The 23538-nt window shown below is 45.6% G+C and overlaps 1 protein-coding gene and 1 long non-coding RNA gene across 2 annotated transcripts; one reads left to right on the top strand and one right to left on the bottom strand.

Moving 5' to 3' along the window:
• PHF13 (PHD finger protein 13) lies at positions 1–19509 on the bottom strand. The gene is made up of 4 exons (XM_029578593.1): positions 19474–19509; positions 10749–10850; positions 9397–9988; positions 1–3718 (listed from the first exon to the last, which is right to left on the bottom strand). Exons 1-4 carry the CDS (start codon positions 19507–19509, stop codon positions 3492–3494), a joined length of 957 nt encoding a protein of 318 aa, XP_029434453.1. The 3' UTR covers positions 1–3491.
• Positions 19510–20542: 1033 nt separating this feature from the next.
• Positions 20543–22143, top strand: LOC115076926. Its single transcript, XR_003852901.1, has 3 exons — positions 20543–20567; positions 20869–20885; positions 21238–22143. It is a non-coding gene; the product is annotated as an uncharacterized LOC115076926 (long non-coding RNA).
• The last annotated feature ends 1395 nt before the right edge of the window (positions 22144–23538 follow it).

Genomic DNA, 23538 nt, shown 5'->3' on the forward strand with positions numbered 1-23538 from the left:
TGAACTTAAAATATGAATATTTTTATTTACAAATATACAGAGTTTCACAGAAACAGGTTTTCGTACACTTTATACACATTCTTGTTTTTGCCATTTTAAGGTGTCGAATGTTACTAATTTTCTGCAGCACCACGGTCGTTTTCTCCGGCCTTGCTACACAACGGCGTTTAAAATGGAGCACATCAGACCAGCTACTTCCTCCCCGCAGTGATAAGTCTGAGACCAGAGACACTGCATCATCTTTGCAGTGTTGGGGGCCGGCGTTAGCACATAAAAAAGACAACATTTTAATCTAGAATCAAACTCCAGTGGTGGAAAAAAAAAAATTGCTCAACCCAGAATTGCATAAATTCAACTCTGATGCTGGTAGGCAGGGGGAAATAATACTCTGAAATCGTTTAGACAAACCAATAAAATGGATCGACATTTCTGTTCGTTAATGGGGACCTCTCTTTAAACACACACACACACACACAAAACAAAGCTGAAGAGTAGCCTATCACAAGGAAGGCGTACACAGTACTTCCTAGTCTTGGGTTTTAGGCTCCGGATCCTCTGCTCTTAACCAAATCACAAATGGCTTCCAACACATCTATCTGGGGCCCGCTGCACGGACAGATCTGGTAGGAATGTTCACACCTACTGGAGAGATTTTTCTTTACCAATTTCGGCCAAATCTGTCCAAGGAGAGGACAGATACATACAGACGGACAACAGGGCGGCGGCAATAGGCACTTTTAAAGTGATAAAGCTCACCTAATAACACGGGTAATGAAATATGAAGTAATGCAGCTCTATTCAGTCAGGACTGTAGTCTACGCCTATGGGACGCCCAGCCATTAAAACTGAAAATCGATAATCTGATTGCCAGTAGTACAGGTAAACAAGACAGTGTGTACTAAATGTTGTACATCTGCTGGCTTTTAAGACCCCCATCTCTTATTAAACATATAAGATTATCAGACACTGACCCAACACCACCATGTAATGGCCCTTATCTCATGGGAATAAGTCTGGTCTAGCGACTCCTGAACCAACATCTTCCGAAGGGCTCAGCTGCACAGGAAGGACTTTGGTAGCCGTCACTACAAGATATGAAGTGGTTAAAACCTTAAATTGGCTAGTGCAAGGACTTGGATTGCCAGTCCTATTCAGGATGCTTGGTCGAACTGGTTTGTTTGGCCAAATTATTCAATGTAATTAAGAAATCCAAAAGTCAAAAATCTTTGGCTCTTTTTTTAATGCAATTTTTTGGGGGGAGAAAGCGGATTTAGGAGCATAAGGAGACTACAAGAAGATGCTATCAAGTTCGATTTACTTCATGCTCTGTTGTCAATCCCAAATTTGCCTTGAAGACTTTCCAGCTTGGAAGCAGTTACAGAAAGTAAGACGCAGTTCATAAAACCCAAAGTCTACAGGACACACTGAACCTGGTGCCTCTGCCAGCCTCCAGCAGTGCTTTACTTGCTACTGAAAGCAATGTTCAGGTTTGGTCAGCGGACTTCGGAGATGAGCAAACTAATAGTCTTTGACCTTCCCTAGATAAAGACGTCATTCCCTCCCTCCTAGCCTATCACAGGCTAAGCATGTCCACCCGACCAGCACAACGGACGGTCTGAAGAGTGCAGCGTAGACATCTGCAATAAACCAGTTTTGTAAAGAAACGGAAGCTTTTTTTTTATGCTCATTCCCAATGCACCCCTCCCTTTCACAGTCCGGGGTTGAGGCATTAAGATCAGTAAAGTCACTCATCCTAAGGTCCCGTTAAGGTTTCTCTGTAGCGTTCTTCCTTTGCAAAGTGAATCACTTTATTTTTCTGTCTCACACGCCATCCCAGCCTTTCATTTCTGGATGCACCATTGGCACTGCAGGGCTTTGACAGACAAGGGGCTTTTCTTTTTTGATCCCGTACACTCAGCAAAGCTGCTGCACCACACGCCCAGAAGACAAAAAGCTCTTCAAAAGCACAGGCTTGCTCTAGGGAAACCATCATCAGCCGGTAGACATAGTAACCCATTTCCCCCCCAAGGACGCCACTGCAAAGGCGAGAGCTGTTTACAAATCTCTCATTTCTACTCCCCAGAAAAACCGTACTGCACTATTAGGCTGCTTCGAACCACGGAATGGAGACAGAAGTACTCGGCAGATCAAGAGCAAAGAAAAAAAGGTTTGAGACGGTGGTAACTTCTGTCCTGCAATGGGAAGAGACAAATGAGCCTAGCGCATTGTAGCAGGCGCACTTACTACTAAATATTGGGAAGTGTCGAGATGACTTGCACCACCGGAAGATACACCATAACATAAATCCTAAGATGTCACCACGTAAACGGGCATTAGCGCAACGGAGCTTGCTAGACTGGAAATAACATTTTCTTCTGACTGTTCAAAGATTTACCCTGTACACAAAATGGGGATGACATTTAGCTCAAGTCTTTCCCTAAAAGTGGGTCTGCGGTCGAATAGGATACCAAGAGAAAACAAAAAAAAAAAACCTTGCTTTGTTCTACCTGCAGTCCCCCAGTCATTCGACGTATGCCTTTAAAGTCCATCCTTAATTTTCTGCTGCCTTTCACAATCCCCTACACTTCTTGCCAAGTCTTCTTTCACTGGAATCTATTTATTTTTTTTATAAAATAAGCCTTACCAGACTGTTAAATCTGACACTGAGCTATCCAGCTTATGAAGCCACAAGACTACGTACCGATATGATTTCCATCCGTTAATCACCTGCCACAATGGACCACTGCAGTCCATTAATAAAGTTTTTGGGGAATCAGATGGCCCATCCCATCAGAATTCCAATGCACGCCACCACGCACAGCAACGATGCACGTTCAGCTACTGTGTTTCATTCAGATTAGTACAATAAGCTCATTTTTCAGTTGGAAAGCCAAATCTGATTTTTTTGGTATAGTACATCCCTTTCAGAAAAGCAATAAGCATTTTAACTATCTAGTGTAGGGGGAAAAAAAAAAAAAGTGTGCAGCTTTCTTAGGCCACTTGCATTTGAATACGAGGATCTATCTATCTGCGCCAGGGTAGGAAACGCTCTCTTGCAGAAGTTACAGGCATGAGGTCGTGCAGTGCATGTGCTTGCACACCCCTGGATTTCTGGAGGGTGGGAAAAGTGAGTTATCTTCAGATGGCCAAAAAAAAAAAAAAATCAAGTCAAGACAATTTATAGAACACTGGGCATTTAGCTTATCCCTGCTAGTTATAATGGCAAAGGGACATCGGCTTTAGCCATTAGAAACTTTGTCAACCCTAGCTAGGAAATATAATTTGGTAAATCTTTACAGCTGCTATAAAGTAAAAAAAACAAAAAAATAAAAAAACAGTGCTCCACCAATCAACCACAAGCTCCAATGTCAAATGGCCTCTTGCTGGATCAATGTCACAATTTGGAATTCTGTGCTTTTTTTTGTTCTGTTTCTTTGTGAATTTTTGTCTCTTTAACCCCATCCTGCTCAAAGCCATTCTCAGGCCACGGATCAGTCCAGGAAGAGTTTCCGTGATCCCAGGCGGGAGCGATTCGACCGGCGAATGTCGAATTTGGTGTCTCGGCACTTCTGGCAGATGTACTCCTCGGGGACGTTGGACTTGCGGATTTTGGCACAGGAAAGGTGGATCCAGGTGTTGCACTGGTTGCACTCGATCATGGGTCGCCCTGCGAAGGGCTTCATGCAGAAGCAGGTGACTAGGTCCCACGATTCGTCATCTAAAAGCGAGGCAAAAAAGAAAAAAAAAAAAAGTGAGCAATGTGGACAGTTTGTTTTTTTTATGCATCCCTGTAACAGAGGTAAAACCTGAAGGGTTAGGGCAAGTAATGCAATGTTTCGTTTGCAAGTGCTTCCAAATTTTGAGGGTAAGGCACTCATTTTAAAGCAGCTTTTCGGGTACAACAATAAATGAACTCCCTTTTAAGAAGAGAAACTGATCTAGTCCTGGAGGAACCTGTCCTGAAAAAACACAGAAGAAATCCAGTTGGTAATCCCACAGTCTAAAAATACTAGATAACTCTCTGGAGGATAAACAAACTTGTTTTTTTTTTTATATAAAAAAAAACCCCTGATATAGTTTCTTTATATTTTGTAGCAAGTTGGGGGCTCTGCCCCTCCATCTGGACTCTATCGGGCTCCTGAAGCCACGATACGCTGTGAGGCCCAGCAGAAATGGACGGGTGAGGATAGGCGACAGAGAAAGCAAACCGTTTTCCATAGGAAAACATGACTGTTAATTAAGGTGCGATGTAGGTAATCCTTCCCTTTCAGGGGGATGAGGAGAGGGGTGGTAGAAACGTAGCAGTCTATTAAAGGCTGGCCTTTTTCATCCTATCCCACATTTCTTTAACTAAAATATGTTTCCTCCAGTCAGCCAGCTGAGAGGCCGAGCAGGCACTACCTGACAACACAAGACTGCTGCAGCTCAGCTGAAGTGCTGGTTGGAAAATAAATCCCATTTCTAAAAGGTAGCAGCCTTGCCCCTAATGTGTGTGCTCTTATTGTAAGAACATAAGAAAATGCCATACTGGGTCAGACCAAGGGTCCATCAAGCCCAGCATCCTGTTTCCAACAGAGGCCAATCCAGGCCATAAGAACCTGGCAAGTACCCAAAAACTAAGTCTATTCCATGTTACCGTTGCTAGTAATAGCAGTGGCTATTCTCTAAGTCAACTTAATTAATAGCAGGTAATGGACTTCTCCTCAAAAAACTTATCATCATCATGAATTTGCGCCTGGATCCCTTACCTACTTTCACTTGGGGCATGTGGCCTTTTGGAGACTACCATTTCAAAAAATAATAATAATAAGGTTAGTGCTCTCTCTCTCTCTCTCCTGGAACTCAATTTGGGTTTGCCAATGATTTTAACCTGTTACCTGCTTTTAACCCTCTTTGCAATTTACTGTTTTAAATGCTGGTTTAATATCTTTCCTACATTTCAGGTGGGGGTTTTCTGTTTAGATAGGAACCAATTTAAGACCTAGATTTAACATTTTGCTATATTTATATTTATAGCAAGCATAGTGCCAGCCTTAAAAAAAAACCCAAAAAGGAGGGGGCGTGGCTAGGCACATTTCTTATCGATAGGTAATTACTGCAAATCGCGATCGTAATTCGCGGTACCGGCCGAAAATATTTGATCACATTTTGCGATAGAGAGACAGACAATATAGAAGAATGGGTCAGTTTACTATCAGTGTAACAGGGGGGGAACTTTAAACTTGGGGTGAGGGGTGGCAGTTTAAGATTCACTGTTACAGGTATGTACAGCACATACACACCTGGGAAGAATCGGTGTCATTGGGAGTGCTGAAAGTTGAAATAAAAGTAGATTTGTTGACTGTGCTCTACCTAACCTCTCTCTCTCATGCGGTAAAAGCCTTTTCGGTCCTATCGTGGGACAACGCAGGCAAAAAAGATGTAGTTATTTCCAGCGATAAAATGCATTATGGCAGCTTTACAATTAATTTGTAAAATTGCAACCCACCGAGAGACTGATTTTAGGTTTCCTACAGGAGTAGCAACAGTGCTAGTTGTGGGCATGTATTTGGCAGAATAGTAGGTTCTCAGTAAGAAGTGTTGACATTTTTGGAAACAATCTCCTGCGATGTTGTGGTCAATCACATTTCAAATCTAACAACTATCTGTCAGGTTCCTGCAGACCTCATCAACGATTTCAGACCAGGATGCAAGGAGGATCTGATCAGAGGAATGGTTGCTACATCTACCTTCCCATACCTGAAAGATGTTGGATTAAAAAATAATACAGGGTGTTTCAAAAAGATGAACCCGATTTTGAAATATATATTTTCAGGCTCCATCTCTTTGACACAGAAACGAAAGCTTTCCAGGGCTTTGAAGAGGCTACATGGAACTACAGCTTTTCTGACAGCATGTGGAAATGTTCTGAGAACGGGCCAATTCAATTTAGGACCAAGTATCTCAATAGGGGGCTGCCATCTCCTGCACGCTTCTTGTAGAGCAGAGCCATCACTGCTGGCTCGTTCAGTTCAACAGGAAGAAGAGGAGGAACCAGAAGTCTGCAAGAATATCAACCATCATGCGGCCAGCCTAGGTGCAAGTACGTGCGAGATCTTTCCCGAGAGGATGCCTCTTCTCTTGATGATGATGATTTAGGAGTAAGAGAACGGGATCTTCCTTTACTGATCAACACAAGATTTAGAAGGAATCTAAGATGACCCATTTTAATTATCACCACCATTATTGCCCAGTACAACCACAAAGCTCCATGATTTAAGTTCGGAAATAAAAGGGGGATTCGATTAAAAGCTTCTAAATATAGGTTAGAAAATCTAGGACTTTTGCTATTTGTGAATTTTTGGGTCCATTTTGCTACAAAAACTTGCCTCTTGGGCAAATCATTCAGCTGCCCCTCTAACACTGTTTAGCCCCCTCCCCGCCAGCTCTAACTGCATACAACTAGATAAAGTTATTGGATTACTAAAAAATGCAACATACGATCTGGCAGAACTTTTTACCAGGTTGCCCTATGACTTGACCTAATTGCAATGTCACAACATCACAGCCCTGCCAGCCAAAAAGATCATCCAAGACCGCTTAAGCACAAGTTCCCATGTGGGCTTCAGCACCATGCGCAGCAACCGTTCTGTTGCCAATTTCAGGAGTTTTTCCATAAAAAGTGGGACAATCCTGCCATAAAACTGTCAGCAGGGAGAGCGCCAACTGCTTTCGAGTCCTACATTTCAATTTTGATTATTTGCTTCAGCACCAGGCTTCCCCCGCGCTTCCGTTGGTAGGTTTTTCAGATTCTAGTCCACACGGATCTTAATTTTCAGCAGAGCAGAAGAGACAGAGCCTCTCCACGTGGTAAAAGGTGATCGGCTGAAGCACTCGAAGACCTCAGGCAGAAGCGAAAAGGTTAGCAGTCTTTCCTGGGAATTAGCAGATAATGGATGGCTGATAAAGGAGCTTGCAGCTCCAGGGACAAGTTTAATGCCCATAATAAAAAAAGAAAAGAGTATGGACCTTAGAAAAATGTTTATAATTTGAGAGAAAACACACGCAACAGTCAAATTCAATGTCTTAAGGATTCCCATAGCATGGGTGACTGAAGGACAGTCGGACCTGTACCCAGGTCAGCCACCCATTAAAAGAGAAAGAGAGACGAAAAGGACAAGTCACTAAGGCAGAAAAGACTGGTTCACCAGAAGCCATGGAGTGGCAATTCCAGCATTAGCTGAATTATTGATCATTCTTTACGCCTGGGTCACGTAAGGAAAAATATCAACCCCGCAAGCTTCTTCTAACCAAAATCGGATCAAGGCTACTGCAAAGCTTGGCAGTATCCACACATAAAATCATTTTCAAAACGTCCATGCACCTACAGAACAGAGATTTCCTACTTGGCCTTATGATGATACCCCTTCCATTTTATGTTTTTGGCTCCTCTTAGTTCAACTCTTATGGTTGTTTACCTTTCTTTCTACGCTGCACTTAAGTTATCCCCTTTCCCAGTTCCTTTTCCCTGTTATATTGTAATTTCAACCCTTTTGTTCTTATGTAAACCGGTATGATGTCTCTACTAATACCGGTATATAAAAGTCTATAAATAAACAATAGCAGCTATACAAGTTTAATAATAAAAGTTTGACATCTTACCCGGCCTGTGCTAAGTTCATATCCAATTTTTTTGTTTCAAGGTGGGGGTTGGGGTTAGCGGTCAGCTTTTTGCAGGTCTGTCAGACTAATATGCAAACTTTTCTTTTTTTTTATAAAAGCTCTCAAATCTCTGTACACAACCTGCAGGAATCACATACATGACAAAAGCAACCAAAATGATAAAGAGGGTGGAACAGCTGAGGGGGGATATGATAGAGCTCTACAAAATCATGAGAGGACTAGAATGGGTAAATGTGAATCGATTATTTATTCTTTCAGATAATAGAAAGACTAGGGTGCACTCCATAAAGTTAGCAAGTAGCACATTTAAAACAAATTGGAGAAAATTCTCTCTCACTCAATGCACAATGTAAGTTCTGGAATTTGTTGCCAGAAGATGTGGTTAGGGAAGTTAGTGTAGCTAGGTTTAAAAAAGGTTTGGATAAGTTCCTAGAGAAGTCCATAAAACTGCTATTAATCAAGTTAACTTAGGAAATAGCCACCAATATTTTTGGCATCAGTAGCATGGGATCTGCTTAGTGTTTGGGTACTTGCCAGGTATGTGTAGCCTGGATTGGCAACTGTTGGAAACAGGATGCTGGGCTTGATGGACCCCCTGAATCTGACCCAGTCTGGCAATTTCTTATTCTCTTATGACAAATACTCCTCTGACGGCTTATACACTGATGGCGCGCGCACTTGATATGTATTGCTTTATCAGTGGACCAGAAAGGTGGCTACCAATGGCTCAGAAGGATGAGGACAGACAGAGAAAAGGCTTGCTTAATATAAAAATATACAGCCAGTTAATTTCACAAAAAGCAACAGGGCATGGCTGAGATTCCGGGTCTCACTGGATTGGAAGGGATTTCACACATAGTACAAGCAGAATCAGGCTCTTTAACGCTCCAAATCTTGCTGCCAAATGTGATGGAGCGTTTTGACATTAACCAGAGAAATAAAGAATGGCTTTATTTTATTATTTTTAAACTCACACTCCAGTGTTTTTCCTCATCTACATGAGCAGTTAGTAACTACCTTTTAGGGAAGAACTGATTAGGGATAAGTACATTGGCATCTATTTAAATATTTCTGCCTGTGTTTAAAGCAAAACTTAGCAAAGATAGGCACTGGAGTACTATAGATGGAACCTTCTTTTCACCAAATCATGTAAAATTAATAGTTCTCAATCTGGTCCTTAGGCCTGGTTTTCTGGATGTCCATAATAAAGATGCACAAGGCATTTTTGCATACATCAACCTAGCTGCGAGACCCAATATATAGAAAATTCTCTCATGGATATTTATTGTGGCTATCCAGAAAACTGGATTAGCTTAGGGAGCCTATAGACCTGGGCAAGGAGCTCCGATTGAACAGCACCGCAACCTAAGCTACTGTATGCAAATAAGTGTCATGAATATGCATTGTGGATACTCTGAAAACCAGGTTTGATTGAAGCCCTCAAGTTTGTCATTGCTAGCACACGACCACTAGGAAAGAAGTCAGAATGCATGTTGAGGATGGTTACCAATTAGCTCCTGTTCTGTAGGGCTGCCGATTCAATCCTGGTTTTACCCTCACCGCATGCATGGATTTGTAGTTTTGATCTCCCTAACAAAAGCAAACACTTCAAACCCATGCTTGATATGAAGGAAAACTAAGCTTTCAGCAGCCTGGGGGAGAAATATATACATAGAGAGCCATTTGAAACCCTACCTAGAAGTGAATTGTTATGCAGTGCTTTAACTCGGTTACCTGAATCCACCATGATATCTTCATCGTTGCCCGTGCCGTCTTCATCCCTGAACACCACCTGCTTCCCTTGCCGTATCACAGTCCGTTTCCCCAAGGTCAAGGTGACGCACTCGGCCATCATCTCCTGGGTCTGCTCCGCAGTCACCGGAGGGCAAGCGCCGCTCAGGTTACTGCAGGGGGAGTCCAGCACGGAGCTCTGCTCAGCCTCAACCTTCAGGAAGTCCCGGTCCACGTCCTGGTCCGAAGCGAGAGGCGTGGAGGTTTCTGGGGAAGGCTCAGCTGCTTCCAGCTTGATCGCCGGTCCCTCAAATTCTTCTTCTTTCTTCAGCTCTTCCGTTTCTTTTCTCTTTAGCTTCTTCTTCCTCTTGATCTTGTCTGCCTTCTTTCTGTCCAGGAGAAAGTTACTCAGCTTGGACCGTCTCAGTAAGGGGGCGTAGGGCTTGCTGTGCGTCAAGTCCCCAAAACTTCTTCGGTGTTTTAGTGGCGCAGATCCAGCAGAAGGGAGATCAGGGAACCTGGAGTCCCAGCTGTCGCTGTCATTGGTACTCCCGGTACTATTGGGAGGGCTGGAGCTTGCTCTCAGCGGGATCTCCTATTAAACATTGGGGGAGGGGGAAAAGGATGCAAATTATTTATACAGCGTCACACAAAAGTGGCTCAAGTCCACCTCAGTACTGTATCAATCCCAAAATGCAACAGGACTTAGCAGACGAGAATTCAAAAGTGCTGCAGAGGAGAAGCCTGGCAACATTTTAGAAAGGAGAAGGTGACTGAGCGGGAACAGGCAGTCAGCATGGAGTAGGAGAAAACGCACATATTAAGGCCTCGCGTCAACAAAGACCGTGCGAGCCACTCCCAGTCCTCCGTCCAGAGGGCACAGCGGTTTGGGACGCCCCACGTGGACTTTGCAGGCGAGCAATGCAAGTGCCCGGCCTCCAGGTGTCCGATCCTGCGTTTTCGTTTGCTCAGCTAAAGCGCCAGCCTCAGTCCAATGCAATCAAGGGCCGGGCCGGGCCATCACCAACCAGTGGTTACGGCATGGAAGGCGGGGGCGCTTTCTACTGCACAGCCTGCGGGTTTGATTTCTTCAGTAAAAGCCCCGGCGAGAGGATTTGTAAAATCAGTTCCCCCTCACCACCCTGTATTTAACTGTTCTGGAGCTACACTTATTTTGAGATTTTTAAGCATCAAAAAAGCACAAAAGTAGCAAAAATCTGCCCCACAAATCAGTAAAAGTCATTTTGCAACCTATCAGAGCAAAATGCTGGAGCTGTAAATTAGAGGAGAGAAGCCTGCTTGGTTGAAAGCTGCAGAATTAAGCGAAGCAGTGTGAACGATATACTGAACGTTACCTCTTGTGGATAGGGGATGTAGCCAGCGTACGCCAAAACAAAGGTACAGAACTTGTTAAAGTCTTCCACGGTCCTGCGCCTCTTATAACTGGGAGCGCCGTCCTATCAGAAATAAAACACACAGACACCACCTGTTAGTACTCACGGCAATAAAACAAACCGACTTCTATGGGGAAACTATTAGCAAGAAATCTGGTCATTTAAAATACTTCCAGCACAGTTATCAGCTGGCTCCATGTCTGGCTCTTCTCTAAGATGCTGGGCTACAAAGTCCGGAGATGTATTGGGACAACACCTGGACTGAGTCTGCCTGTTCCTGACGCAGCTATCGGGTAACCCTGGTTTCCAACCATGTAAGAGAGGCATTAAATCCTCCAAACGTTATGGGTCATTTATTCATTTTATTTTTTAAATATCGAGTTCTGGTAAACGAGCAGACCTGGACACCTTCGGTATTTTCATGTTTTCCTCTACGATTGCATATCCTCGCACTTCTAAACAGTAGGGCTCCTGGCAGCCAACAAAAGATGTAGCCAAAAAAAATCATGAAATTGATTCCCTAAAAATAACAAAATCTTACCAACTCTGACGTTAAAAAAATAAATAAAAGTCAAAATATACAAACAGGTGTGCAGAACTGGGGCAAATGAACAGGCCAAGGCAGAAAGAAAAAGCCAGGTCTTCCTAGACTGCGTTACCTTTTAATGGAGCATTTACGAGAGAGAGAGCGTCAAGACCGCACAGCCCAGGGGGCTCTGCGTGATTACCACGTGCGCGGTTATCTGCCTTCGAAGGACAGAAGTACCAACTAGCCACGCCAAGATTCGAACCAGAGCTACTCTTGGCCTCTTCGCCAATTCACCTACTGCCTTGCTCTTTAAAGGCTTGTAAACGTTTTCTTGCTTGCACGTAGGAACCTTTGTTTTCGGTTTTTAATTGTATTTTTCCAGGAGATTTCAAGATTATTTGGGGGGGGGGAAATCATTAGTGGAAACGTTACTTGTCCACTGATTTTTCCCCCCATGTTATAACAAAATCATTTTTCTACTGATTTTGTTATATAATTTTAATTCCCAGGGAAAATAAAATACAAACTGAGAAATGTAAATGAAAGTCCCTACTTATAAGGTCATCGGCATATTAAGGACAGGTTTCCCAATGAGATCACAAGTAGAGATAAGCAAAATAGCAGTCATCTGTGAGCTGAAACCCTACCCTACCCTACTTCTCTCTCTCTCTAATAGCATTAACGCCATAAGGCATGCGATAATAATGCTAACGCACGGCACAAATGCAAATTTTGGGAGAGGGAGAGAGAGAGGATCTATAAGCCCCTCACAGTAGTGAAGTATTTCTCTCTCTATAGGAGGGGCATCTAATAGCTCAAGGTGAGGTGTTGGTGGGGGTTTAGGAGCCAGTTTTTCATGCAGTGTGAGGAACTGACATCACTTGGAGTGAGGAAAGTCTCACAAAGATGAAATTTTGTACTGTGTTATCTCGCCCTAGCTTGATGGTACCCTGCTTTGGGCTGGCATTAATGTCTGAGCATTAAAATGTGCGGATCGGGTGCACATTTTTTTTTTTTTTGTATCTGGGGCGAATAGTTAATAGTCTCATCAACATGCATTTGCATGTGATGAGCGCTATTAGTTTCAAGGGGGGTTTGGACTGCGTTTTGTATGCGCTGAACCCCTTATGTTATAAGGGGTTGTGGGCGCGCATCCAACCGCGGGTTCAACAGTGCGCTCAGCTGAGCACACTGTACTGGCCTGTAAATCTGTAGAGCAGGAACCCAAGAGTGTAAAGCCAGCATGAGCCCTTGCTGGAAACCAGATGGTCAGCTGGGATGTAAAAGGCTTTTTCCATCTTAAAAAAAGAAAAAATATGTATATATTTATCACTGAGTTGTCTCCCAGGGTTGCCAATAGCAAGAGAAGCCAATGAAAAATAGTTGCTTCTTTGCTGAGGCCACCCATTTTCTCCCAAGTGATCTAGATCTGAAAAGAAGTGGCACCTTGACGTGAAGGTTTAATTAATCTTCTAGCAGGCTAGCCCAGTGGCACAGAGACCAACAAATCAATCGGCAGCTATCACAGAGCTAATACACAATATATTATGTATCAGCAGTACCCAGACTCAGGCCCCAGTGTTTTGCTTTAAGCCTTTATAATGAAGTTTTAAATTAGCACCATAAATACTTGCAGAGCATTCATTACAATCGATTAGGTTATATTCTCCTTTCAGGTGCTGTAGGCTAGAGATGCGATCAGGAACCCTGTCCGGAATCTGCCCAGAGGATGCTTTTAATGTCATTTCTTTCTTGGTTCCTCATTATCGCCATTCAATCGTGATGCAGCAAGCTGCCTGGATAAATGGGTCATTGCAGACTTGGATGGATCTGATCACTAATGAAAATCTATAAAGCCCAAGGAGACTGAGCGAGCTCCAGATCGGAGCCACAGATGGAGAATGAGAGGTACAGTAAAAACATTCAATTATGTGGTGGACTTTAAGTATCAGAAGGAAATATTTTCTACAAACTGAACAGCTCATCAGATGAAGCTCACAAGGAAGGTGAGCACGGTGGGCACCTGGAACAGACTTTCAGTGGAGCAGCCAGATCAGTGGCAGAATTTAAGCATGCACGGGAGAAGAGTATAGATCAGTACAGTAAGGAAAGACTGAGTGGATCGAGTGATCCTTTTCTGGCAACATCGTCTCTGCTTCTATTAGAGAACTAGCGTCAGAGCCTTACATCTCAGAGGCTGTGGTTTCACTGAAACTACATATTCTGAAATCAAAAAGTATGAGCTTGCCTTTCAAATAAAGCTTTTTTTTTTTTGCAGTACAGTCAAATATGTCAACACGTAAAATATGCACAGATGTTTACTGTCACCATCAGGTTTCCAGGATTGCCAAATCAGCAATACATCAAATTGAAATGCAAATATTGACTCTGTAGTTGGGATTACAGCATCTATCATTAAAAGCAATGGGCCCTGTGGAAGAGATACTTTGGCAATCCATGTAAAATTGTCATGCCAATAAAGTATCTGAATCCGAAAAAACTGTGTTAATTCTGCCATCCGAGTCTGATCATTGTCCTGGTGTTTTTGTACGGAACTGCTGGATCTTGTTAAAATTTGTCCACCCAACATGGAAGCAAGAGCAATTTTCCCATAATGCACTACAACAGTGATGTCACTCCATAGCCCCATGAAGCGAGCGGAGCCTGAACGAGCCAAAAGGGACAAAACTTGAACAAGTAATCTTCCCTTTGATTCCATGCCAATGTTTAAACTTCTGTTGTTCGAAAGCCCACATAGGGCCCTGGAGATCCCCAGGGCGCTCCCGGGCCTCAGACTAATCAGTAGTGCCCCAGACACCAAGGGACAAGAACTGCCACGACACTTCTAGGTGGCAACAACCGGCCCTTAAAAAAAAAAATTCTTAAGATTCCAGTTTTCACCCAAAGAAAGCAAATAACGCACAAAGCAGAGAAGAGAAGAACGTGGGAGCAGGGCCGAGTTTTTCTGTTTCTGTACTAAAATAAAGTTTAGCTTTTCTTAAGCAAAAACCTATCCTCTGCCCATCCACAGTAGCATTTAGTTAGAAAGTTCTTTGAGCAGTCCCACAGATCTGAGGGTACAGACTTAAAATATACATCAGCAAAGGCACATTAAACGGATCAATGGCCGCCCTATTAGCAAGCCGACAGCATAAATGTGCTCGAGTGTGAATAACCAGATCTGGAGGTTGCCCACTCAGTGAAAACGTTAATGGGGAGATGGCCAGAAATAAACCTTTTACGGGAGGAAAGCTAATTACTGTTTGATTTTAAAAGCCCTACGCACGCCGATGCCGGGAGATACGTGCGTGACTTGGCGTGGCGCGTGGATTTGGGAAAAAAAAAATGGGCAGGTACGTGTGCATCTCCCAGTACACGCACAAAAATCATTTTGCCAAAAGGGGCAGGGAATGGGTGTGGGCTGGACAGGGCATGGGCATGGGCATGGGCAGGCCGGGGCTGAGGCATGATTTCTGTGCGTATTTACGCGCGCCGGTTTCCCCTACCATGTAACGGATGGTGAGTAAGCCATAACATACAACAAAAAAATGAGGTTACTTAGTGAGGTTCAGGGGGGGTCTAGCCTAACCGGGTGAGAGTAATGGGGGTGGGGGGTTAGGAAGGTCGATTTTTAACTGGGCGAACTGGGAAAACAGGTTCTAGCGTCGACTCGCGTGACTTGTAAAATCCCATCCACTTACGCGAGGCGACATTTGCGCACGCATGTGCGCGTTGTACGCACGGTAGCCAGTTTTAAAGCACGTGTTTTAAAATCGCTGTGCTCGACTCTTAAAAGGCGCCTCTGAGGGCATACGGGACAAGAGACGCTGCCCTAGCTATCACCCCTAGAGGACAGATGTGCAAGGTCGTACATGTACCACCGAACTGGTGGTACGGCAAATAAATCCTCCCCCGTCCCAAAATGCCATTCATGCCGCCCTAAGCTTGGAAGCATGCTTTCGACCTACACAAAGTTGGAGACTTTGATCCCCCGTAAACCCCGGAGAAATTCCAGATTTATCCGCTAGTGCCTCCGTCACCTCCAGATGGATCTAGAATCTAAAAACTCGAGAAATTAGTTGTTAGAGAAGAGAGGCATCAAACGGTCATTGCGACAGTCCGTCAGTTAAACACTGAAGCTTCCCCGCAAGCCAGATTCGGAAGTCTCAACTGCATCTGGAATATCTACCAACATCTCTCTCGCCTTCCACGAGGAGCCCCTCAGATGCACACGGTGACCAATAATGGCAGAAAACATTTCCTCCTGCGCTACCAACTCTTCAGCTAGGAGAAAATCCAGAGATACTATGCTGTTCCACCGAGATACGTCTGAAAGGTGCCAGCTTCGGAGATGTGCCAGGTCACACCTGGATCCCTGTGCCAATTAACAAGAGGAGCAGCCGACTTCATTCCCTTACGACTGGCTAGAGGCTGGCCCCCAGCTTCAGGACCGTCCTTCAGGCTGGACGGTGGCTGCTACCGCCCTTGCACCCCCCCCCCCCCGCCAGACACAGGGGGGGGGGGGCGCGGTGCTGAAGGATCAGCTCAGAGGAGAGGGGAGACGGCCCGCCCAGGCTGAGGGATTTAGGGGGCCTCCCAGATGAGGTTGTGGATTTCGGACCTTACAAGGCTGTTTTGGTTGAAACCTCGCTCATTGCCGTGATGCGCCTGCCCCATCAGGCACATGAGGGGGCCTTCTGAAGTCCCGGGCCGAATGGCAGAGCATCACGAGACTGAACTGGACTTGGATCCAGAATAAGAAAAGTGGGCAGCAAACCCCCCCCCTGGTAACACTTCTCAGGGGTCCACAATTCAGGTCTGATATTCAAGAGCAAATGTACTTCTCTGGCACAGGCGGGAGTGGGTCTCCCTCAGGGCAGGGGTCTCCACAGATATGCCACAATCAGTGGGCACCTCTTCGTCCAGGGGCCCTTTATCACCTTGGACTCGTCCCCCTAAATGTACGCGGTGCTCACCAGACATAGGGGCTCCCCTGGGCAGCTGCCTGCAGGGGGAAGTCCAGCCCTGGTAACAGTTCCGGTTTTAGGATTTCTCTGCAGGTGCACCGGCTTAGGACAGAACCCCGTTCAGGAGAGGAAATCCTGCCTTCTGCAAACATTTGTGTTTCACGCTCTTCAAAAAAAACCAAACAAAAAAAAAACCTCTCTAGTCTGCATACTGCCCACTTCCCCCTACATTTCTCATCCACTTCTGTCTCAGCCAACTCCAGCAAGAAGTCCTGAAAAGCTTCCACTGCAGCTCTGAAAGTGACCGGGCATCTTATGGGGGCAGGTGAGCAACATCTGCCTGCCCTCCTCCTGTTACACAAATAGGGCCCATCCTCAGCGCCTTTAAAGCCAGGAGAGCCCAGCAGCAGGCAGAGCAGAAAACCAAAAAGACATTAGAAAACCGCAACAGCTTGGAACGGATCTATTTTCTTGACAACTACTGATGAGTTAATTAGAGAATTGAGGAAATAGGATGACCTGGAACCCAGGAACAAAACCTGAGTGGGAATCGGGGGGGGGGGGGGGGGGGTGCAGGTGAAATGGATAGGATGGGAAAAAAATCCAATAGCCACCCCCCCCCCATATATATATATACACACACATACATACATACATGCATGCATGCATATATACAGGAAGAGGCCTGCATTTTAGCACAGCACTGGGTCCCTTATCAGCCTAAACGCAGCTCTCCATTCGCCCATCCCACCCCAGCATTTCCCTTCTTCCCCCTTCTCCAGCAACCTACCCCAGGGCACGGCTCGGATCCCCTCCCTTCCCCAATGGAGGTGGACAGCAGCTTCCTTATCTTTGCAGGCGGGTCCGCTGACAGTCAGTCTGTCTGCTCCCGCTGACAGTCTGGCGGGGGGGGGGGGGGGGGCTGCAATAAAAGCCCGTTTTCTGCCTGCTCGTACACTCCCACAGGAGGCAGGAAGGAAATGCCCCCAAGGAGGAGCTTTCTTCTGACTGACACTTCCCTCCATACCCAGCACTCCCTTCTACAAAGAAAGGGGATAGATTAAAAAAGAAAAAGACGAAGCAGCAAGGTGGCTGACGATGGAGTCTTCTTTACCCGTTTCTGCCAATTGCAAACGCTGGGCAGTAAAAGTGCCGGATCGCGAGCCACCCTGCTCTCTTCGGTCCTAGCAAGGAAGAGGGCTAGGTCGCCAGAAGCCATGGCAGGGCCGGGGCGATCGGAGGGGGGAGGGGAGAGAGATCGTCACCAAATTCCTCTACCGGGGGACGCAATCGGCCAATCAAGTCACAAATTTAAAAAAAAAAAAAATCCACCTTGCTCTCCTACCTTCCTTTTGTTCAAGAAAGGTTGAGCCCACCCCACCCAAGCGGGAGCAACAACGCAGTAGGGCAATCGCCCCCCCCCCCCACTGCTTTTGTAATTAGCGCCAAGAGAGAGAGAGAGAGAGGTCCCGGGTGCGAGGGGAGGGGGAGTGCGTTGGCACCTACGAGGGTTTTAGGCGCTGTCAGCTCTGCCCCGAGGCACAGAGCAGCTCCCTGGCAGCACCAATCAGCGAGGGCAGGCGCGTCCGATCCGGCGGCTGCACGTGAGCCTGGAGGTGATTTTTCTCAAAGTTGGAATTAGCGTGCAAAGGAGCTGAATCACAGCCGGGGCCCCGTGCCGGGCGCGCTCCGGATCACTCTCTGCCTACATCTGGATCCGGAAGGGGCACCTCGACATCTAAGCAAGCCCCCCCCGCCCAGCCTAAAAAAACAAACATAAAATCTTCCGTCTGGGCTTCCGATACACGTCCAGCCCCCTTACAACGCTGGCTCCGGCAACTGGAAAGGGCCACAAGGAGCCTCTTGCCGTAAGAGCAGAGCCAGCGCCCCCATCACTTCAAGCCCAGGGGTGCTCCCCTCCCCCACCCCCCTGCTTTTGTGGGCAATGGAAAACGACTAAACAGAGAAGGAAACGCACATCCCTCGTTTTTTTTTTTTGGACAACAGGCAAACAGCGCGACTTATTTTAATTCCAAAATACAACTTTTTTTTTTTTTGTAAATGCGCCAGAGGTAGAGGCCGGAGCAGTAGTTATTATTTCAGGAAAAGACACAGGGGAAGTATCTGCTGCATAGTGGCTTGGGCAGAGCTGCTCTCGCCCCAAATCTTTACCCAGCATCGACACTCCCTCCCCCCCCCCCCCCCAAGTCAAATCAAATGCTTTAGAAAAAAAAAAAGGGGGGGGGGGGAATGATCAAATACCTCAGAGATACCAGAGTATGCAACTGTGATCCGAAATGCATGAAATCATCGCTGGGCAGCCACCGGGCAGCCCTTTAAACCACCGAGGGGTGGCGGGCAACGTGGCTTAGGCTCGCGCTCAAAAGAACTCGGGCATAAAAGCCCCGATCGCCTTTACTGTCCACTCCCCACCCTGCAAAGTCAGTTTACTTGAAGCTAATCGAGTCGCTTCTGGCTCAAAAAAAAAAAAAAAGAAAGAAAGAAAGAAGAAAATGAACGCCAGTTTGTTCTAAAAAAAAAAAAATAAATAAATAAACTTTTTGTTTGAAAAGCGAGCGACTCTGAAAGCCATCTCTTTATTTTTTCTACCCTATTACATATGTACCAAAAAACCCCAAACCCCAATAAGAGTGTTGTCCTTTCTTTAAATCTCAGTGGGCAGAACTATAAGTAGGAGCAGAAATCAAGATGGTGATTTTTCGTGAACGGATCGCGTTTACAGCTACCTGGAACGGGAAGCTCCTGCTAGAAATTGATTTTGCACGTTAAATATCTCGACATTCTTTGGTACATGTGTCGCTCCGGTAACCTTATGTCCTAGATCTGGAGCCCAAAGCGAGGTTTTGTCGGAATTCTCCGACTGAAAAGTACTTTTTTTTTTTTTTTGCACAAGGACAAGATGGCGTAACTTGTAATCAGAAACCGGTCAAACATTAATGATTGACTGATTATTACTATTATTTTCACCCGGAGTTCCCCCCTTCTCAGGAGAAAGCCCGACAAGACTTTCACGCTGATCCAGAAAGAGACATTTAAAAAAACATCGGTGCACAGGAGTGGCTCGGACACTTTCCCATTAGGGGGGGGGGGGGGATTGCATGCAACTGGATAGGGAAGACGAGGGTTGGGGGGAGGATGAATAGAAAAGCCCAAAACATACAACACTCACCTCCGAATCAAAAGTTGAAGTCGATGCTGTATCCATGTCTTAAAAAGAGAGCAGCACCGCACAGGGAAAGAAGAAGAATAAAAAGCTGATCAAAGACAGTCCAAGAAAGTCAAATGGGGCGGGTGGTGCACTCCAGGAGGAAATGATCTCCTGTAGCAAAGCAACGCTGCTGCTGCTTGGAGCGATAGATCTTCTGCCTACTTCGTAGCTTGAATCCAAGGGTACAAAATAAATGTATTTAAAAGAGATAGACGTGTACGTGTAAGCATTGCAATCACTCCTCCAGAGCCATCCTGCTGTTGGCTGGAGGGGGGAGGAAAAAAAAAGACGAAATTTCCACCCCCAAGTCCTCACGATCCGAATTATTTAAACGTCAAAACGTCCGATTCAGCCCTCGCTTGCAGACTCTCCCGTGGATTTTTTGGCTTCTCCTCTGGGATTTTCCCTTCCGGACCCGCGCGGCTGAGCAGTTCTGGCTGGATGGGTGGGTGATGCGGGTTGGTGGCTTTTGTGTTGGTTTTTTTCTAGCCGATTTCCTCGGACCGATCCGAAACAGTTTACGAGGTCTCCGTCTGGCGAGATACTTTGTTCAGCGGATACATTGTTTCTGGCTTTAATCGTCCGCCGAACGGAGCATTTCCTTGGCGCTTCTGATCACTCCCAGACCCCCCTCCCGCATCAGCCCCCGCCTCCCGCAGTTTTCCTCGCCTCGATGTATGCAGCAAACAACGACGACAGCATCCACCTCTCCAAATAAAGAAAAACAGGCAAAAAAAATTCCCTCCAACTCCAACCAAACAATAATCCAAGCAACTATTCCCCCCTCCCAGCTTTCAATGAACGTCGTCGTCGTCTTCTTTTTTTTTTTAATGTACTTGTGACATCAGCAGCAATTCTGCTTTTGTTACCAGACTCGCGCTGGTCCAGGATAGGACGGCGGAGGCAGGAAATCGCCGGGTGACTTCGCTGTGGGGGATGCCGGGAGTCGTAGTTTTCCCGGTGTTTTTTTTTTGGGGGGGGGCGGTGGTTGGATCCCGTCGGATCTGCGCAGGCGCGGCGTGTTGGCTCTCGGAAGAAGCGTGCGTTTGCCACCGGTAGGAACGCTGTATATGGGCATGCAGGGCTGGTGTACTTTGTTCGCCGAATAGACTTTTTTTTTGTTTTAAATGCAGCTTGTTTCATCTTCGTAAGTAATTGTATGTACATGGCTATTTGATATGTTATTGATATATTTGGAGGGGGTGGAGTAGGGTTACTATTGTTACTTGTCTCCGGGCTTCCTCCTCCCCCCCCGAGTCTAAGAAACAGCAAATTCTGTTCATATTTTTTTGATTTTGGAATGGTAAAATAGCATAGCTGTAACAATATCATAACTTTCCCTTTTTTTTCTGGTAGATGCTGTGCTGATCTATGTAAGTACTCTCTCTCCCCCCCAAACTTGTTAGCTTTTGTAGATATTTCTTCCACCTCTGACCATGCTGGAGGCTGCTGTTCTTGGAACCTTTCCTTCTTACAGCTCGTCTGTCCGGGTAGGAGTTAACCACAGGGCAGTTATACCTCCTCATACCAGTAAATACCATCTTTCTCTTATTTTTTGTTACTTTCTACCTGATATTAATGGTATGAATATGGTTGACCTGTTGTTACCCATTCAGTGCACCTTTGCAAAGGCACAAGTAATTATCCCAGTGCTGCTTATATAATCTTGTTCTGCGTGTGTTAATGTGATTCATATGTGTCGTTTTCTCTTTCTGGGTTTTCAAGAAAGACAGCAATGAGGCTAACAACCTGATGTGACTGTAAGCTATTGACCGGGATGGTCTTCACAGGATGAAGTGAAGGCCAGAGAGTGTCTAAGTGACTGCAGCAGTGGGCTGTGATAAAGTGTATCATCGTCTTGTCCTGGTTGATGTAATAGGATATGATTAAAAACTGTGCTGAGTTTCAGTGCAGGCTAAAAAAAAAAAAAAATTACTCCTGATGCAGGAAGCTAACAGTATGCAAATGCATTGGGTGATTAAAAATTGCATGCAAAGCCAAAAATGTGTACCAAGGAATAAGTAGAATGCATAAATCATGTTTAATTTGTGTAATCCATGATTTAAGAGCATAAAACTAAAACATGCTATTAAAAAGAAAAGAGACTACTTTTTGCGGAAGGCATTTATTAACACAGTTGTCACCATTGTGCAGCACTCATTATACATAACCACTGTCTATTACCTCTTTCTTCTCCTGAGGTCTTATGGACTGGCACAAATCAGAAGAGCTGGCAGCAAGACTGTGTGCCAGCTGGACAGAGGGATGCCAGAACTAATGAATCGGGAGAAACGGGAGGCGACAGCATTAGACGACGTGGTAAATCTGAGTGAACTTGTACGCGCAAAACTGTGAGCACAACTGCACGCTCGCATGCACACAGCCTGGCATACCTTATCATAAGAGGCGACGGAGGGCCCAACTGTGCGTGTACTGGTAAAGGGAGAGTGTGTGGACAGGGGAGATCTGATACAGACTTGTCCGTGCCTGGAAGGTATTAATGATGTGCAAATATCAGCCCTTCCTCCCTGCTCTTCAGTCTCATGGTAGGGAGGGCCCTGCTCTAGCTGATTCGCCCCGGGTCCTGCATCTCCTTAGGGTCGGCTCTGCTTGTGCTGTCCTGCTGGAAGTGACTCCTCTCTGTGGCCCTGTCCTCTTGGGCTTCGCAGGACTGCACCTGTGGCTTTGCCTCTCACCTGCCTACAGGTGTGGGCTTCACAGGGCTGCAGCATCGCTCTCAGTGGCTTAACCCGAAAGCGCCATAAGTTAAAAAAAAAAAAAAAAAAAAAAAGTCACCTGTGGAAACTTTCCATTCCTATCTGAATCCTCAAATTCTCATTACTTTGGCTACCAAATTATCCTAATGGTGGCTGAAGTTTAAAAAAAAAAGAAATTGACACTGCTTACTAATAGTGGCCAGGGTAGCTTTTAAGAGTTGATTTATTAAGGCTTTTTTTTCCCTTTCTGGGAGGGGGGGAGAGAGCTTAGCAAATCAGGCTCTTAGCTCACAGATGGAAATTTAAAGACCATTTATAACAGGAAATTGATTGAAGTGCATTATGCTGCTTTCTAGAGATTGACTGCTTCTGTGCTTCCTATGGTGCTATAAAAAGCCATATTTTCATATGGTTTTGTCCTTGGTTTTTTCTCTTCTTTTTCGTTGGGTGTAGTGTCTGCCACCTGCTGTCCTTCATGGTTGTGCTTCTCTTTTGGTTGCCATGAGCTTTCATTCATTAAAGGGTTTCAGCTTCCTTTCATCTCTCCCCAGTCCCAGCCCGGCTGTTGGAATGTAATGATGGTGCCGGGGCATCCCATACCTGCTGGTAAGTGACCAGTCGGGACCCCTTCCTGGGGCCTTCACGCTATTCCTAGTCCCAACTAGCCCAAGACGCAACATAGTATATGACAGCAGATGAAGACCCAAAGGTTCATCCTGCCAGCCCAGCAAGTTTAACTTAGGGTGTAAAGTGCCCGCCCATGCCTTCTGTTAAGGATAAGTAACTGCTGCTCTCTGCAGGTTACCCCATTCAGAAATATCATACCTAAAGTTCACAAAGGTTAACCCTTTCCCTCCTCTAGCCTTTAGCAATCCTCTGTGTTTATCCCGTGCTTGGCTACCCCACCTCTTTCAGGAGGGCGACCCATGAAGAAATATTTCCTGGCGTTTATTCCCGAGTCTATCCCCTCGGAGTTTCAGATCGTGACCCCCCTAGTCCTACAACTTCCCTTCCATCAGCAAAGATTTGATTCTTGTGCATCCTTTTAAAGCTCTAAGGTACTTGCAAGTCTGCCTCATGTCTCCTCTTCTCCCCTAGGGTATATATCGTGAGGTCCTCCAAGCTAATCTCATAACGTTTTTGGTGCAGACCCTGCATCATTTTGGTTACATTTCGCTTCCATGCTGTCTCTTTTTCCTTTCTGAGATACGGGCTCTGGAACTGAACACTGTAATCCAGGTGAGACCTCACCAGTAACTTGTACAAGAGCATTATCTCCTCTCTCTTTCACGGCCGATGGGTTATGGGT

Source organism: Rhinatrema bivittatum, chromosome 15 (assembly GCF_901001135.1).
Source record: "Rhinatrema bivittatum chromosome 15, aRhiBiv1.1, whole genome shotgun sequence".
NCBI classification, from domain to species: Eukaryota; Metazoa; Chordata; class Amphibia; order Gymnophiona; family Rhinatrematidae; genus Rhinatrema; species Rhinatrema bivittatum.

Coding starts and splice junctions, on each gene's coding strand:
- PHF13 (XM_029578593.1), bottom strand. CDS start 19,509: ATGGATACAGCATCGACTTCAACTTTTGATTCGGAG. Junction 10,851..19,473: donor CTTCAACTTTTGATTCGGAG/GTGAGTGTTGTA, acceptor TATTTCTGATAG/GACGGCGCTCCCAGTTATAA. Junction 9,989..10,748: donor ACATCCCCTATCCACAAGAG/GTAACGTTCAGT, acceptor AATGTTTAATAG/GAGATCCCGCTGAGAGCAAG.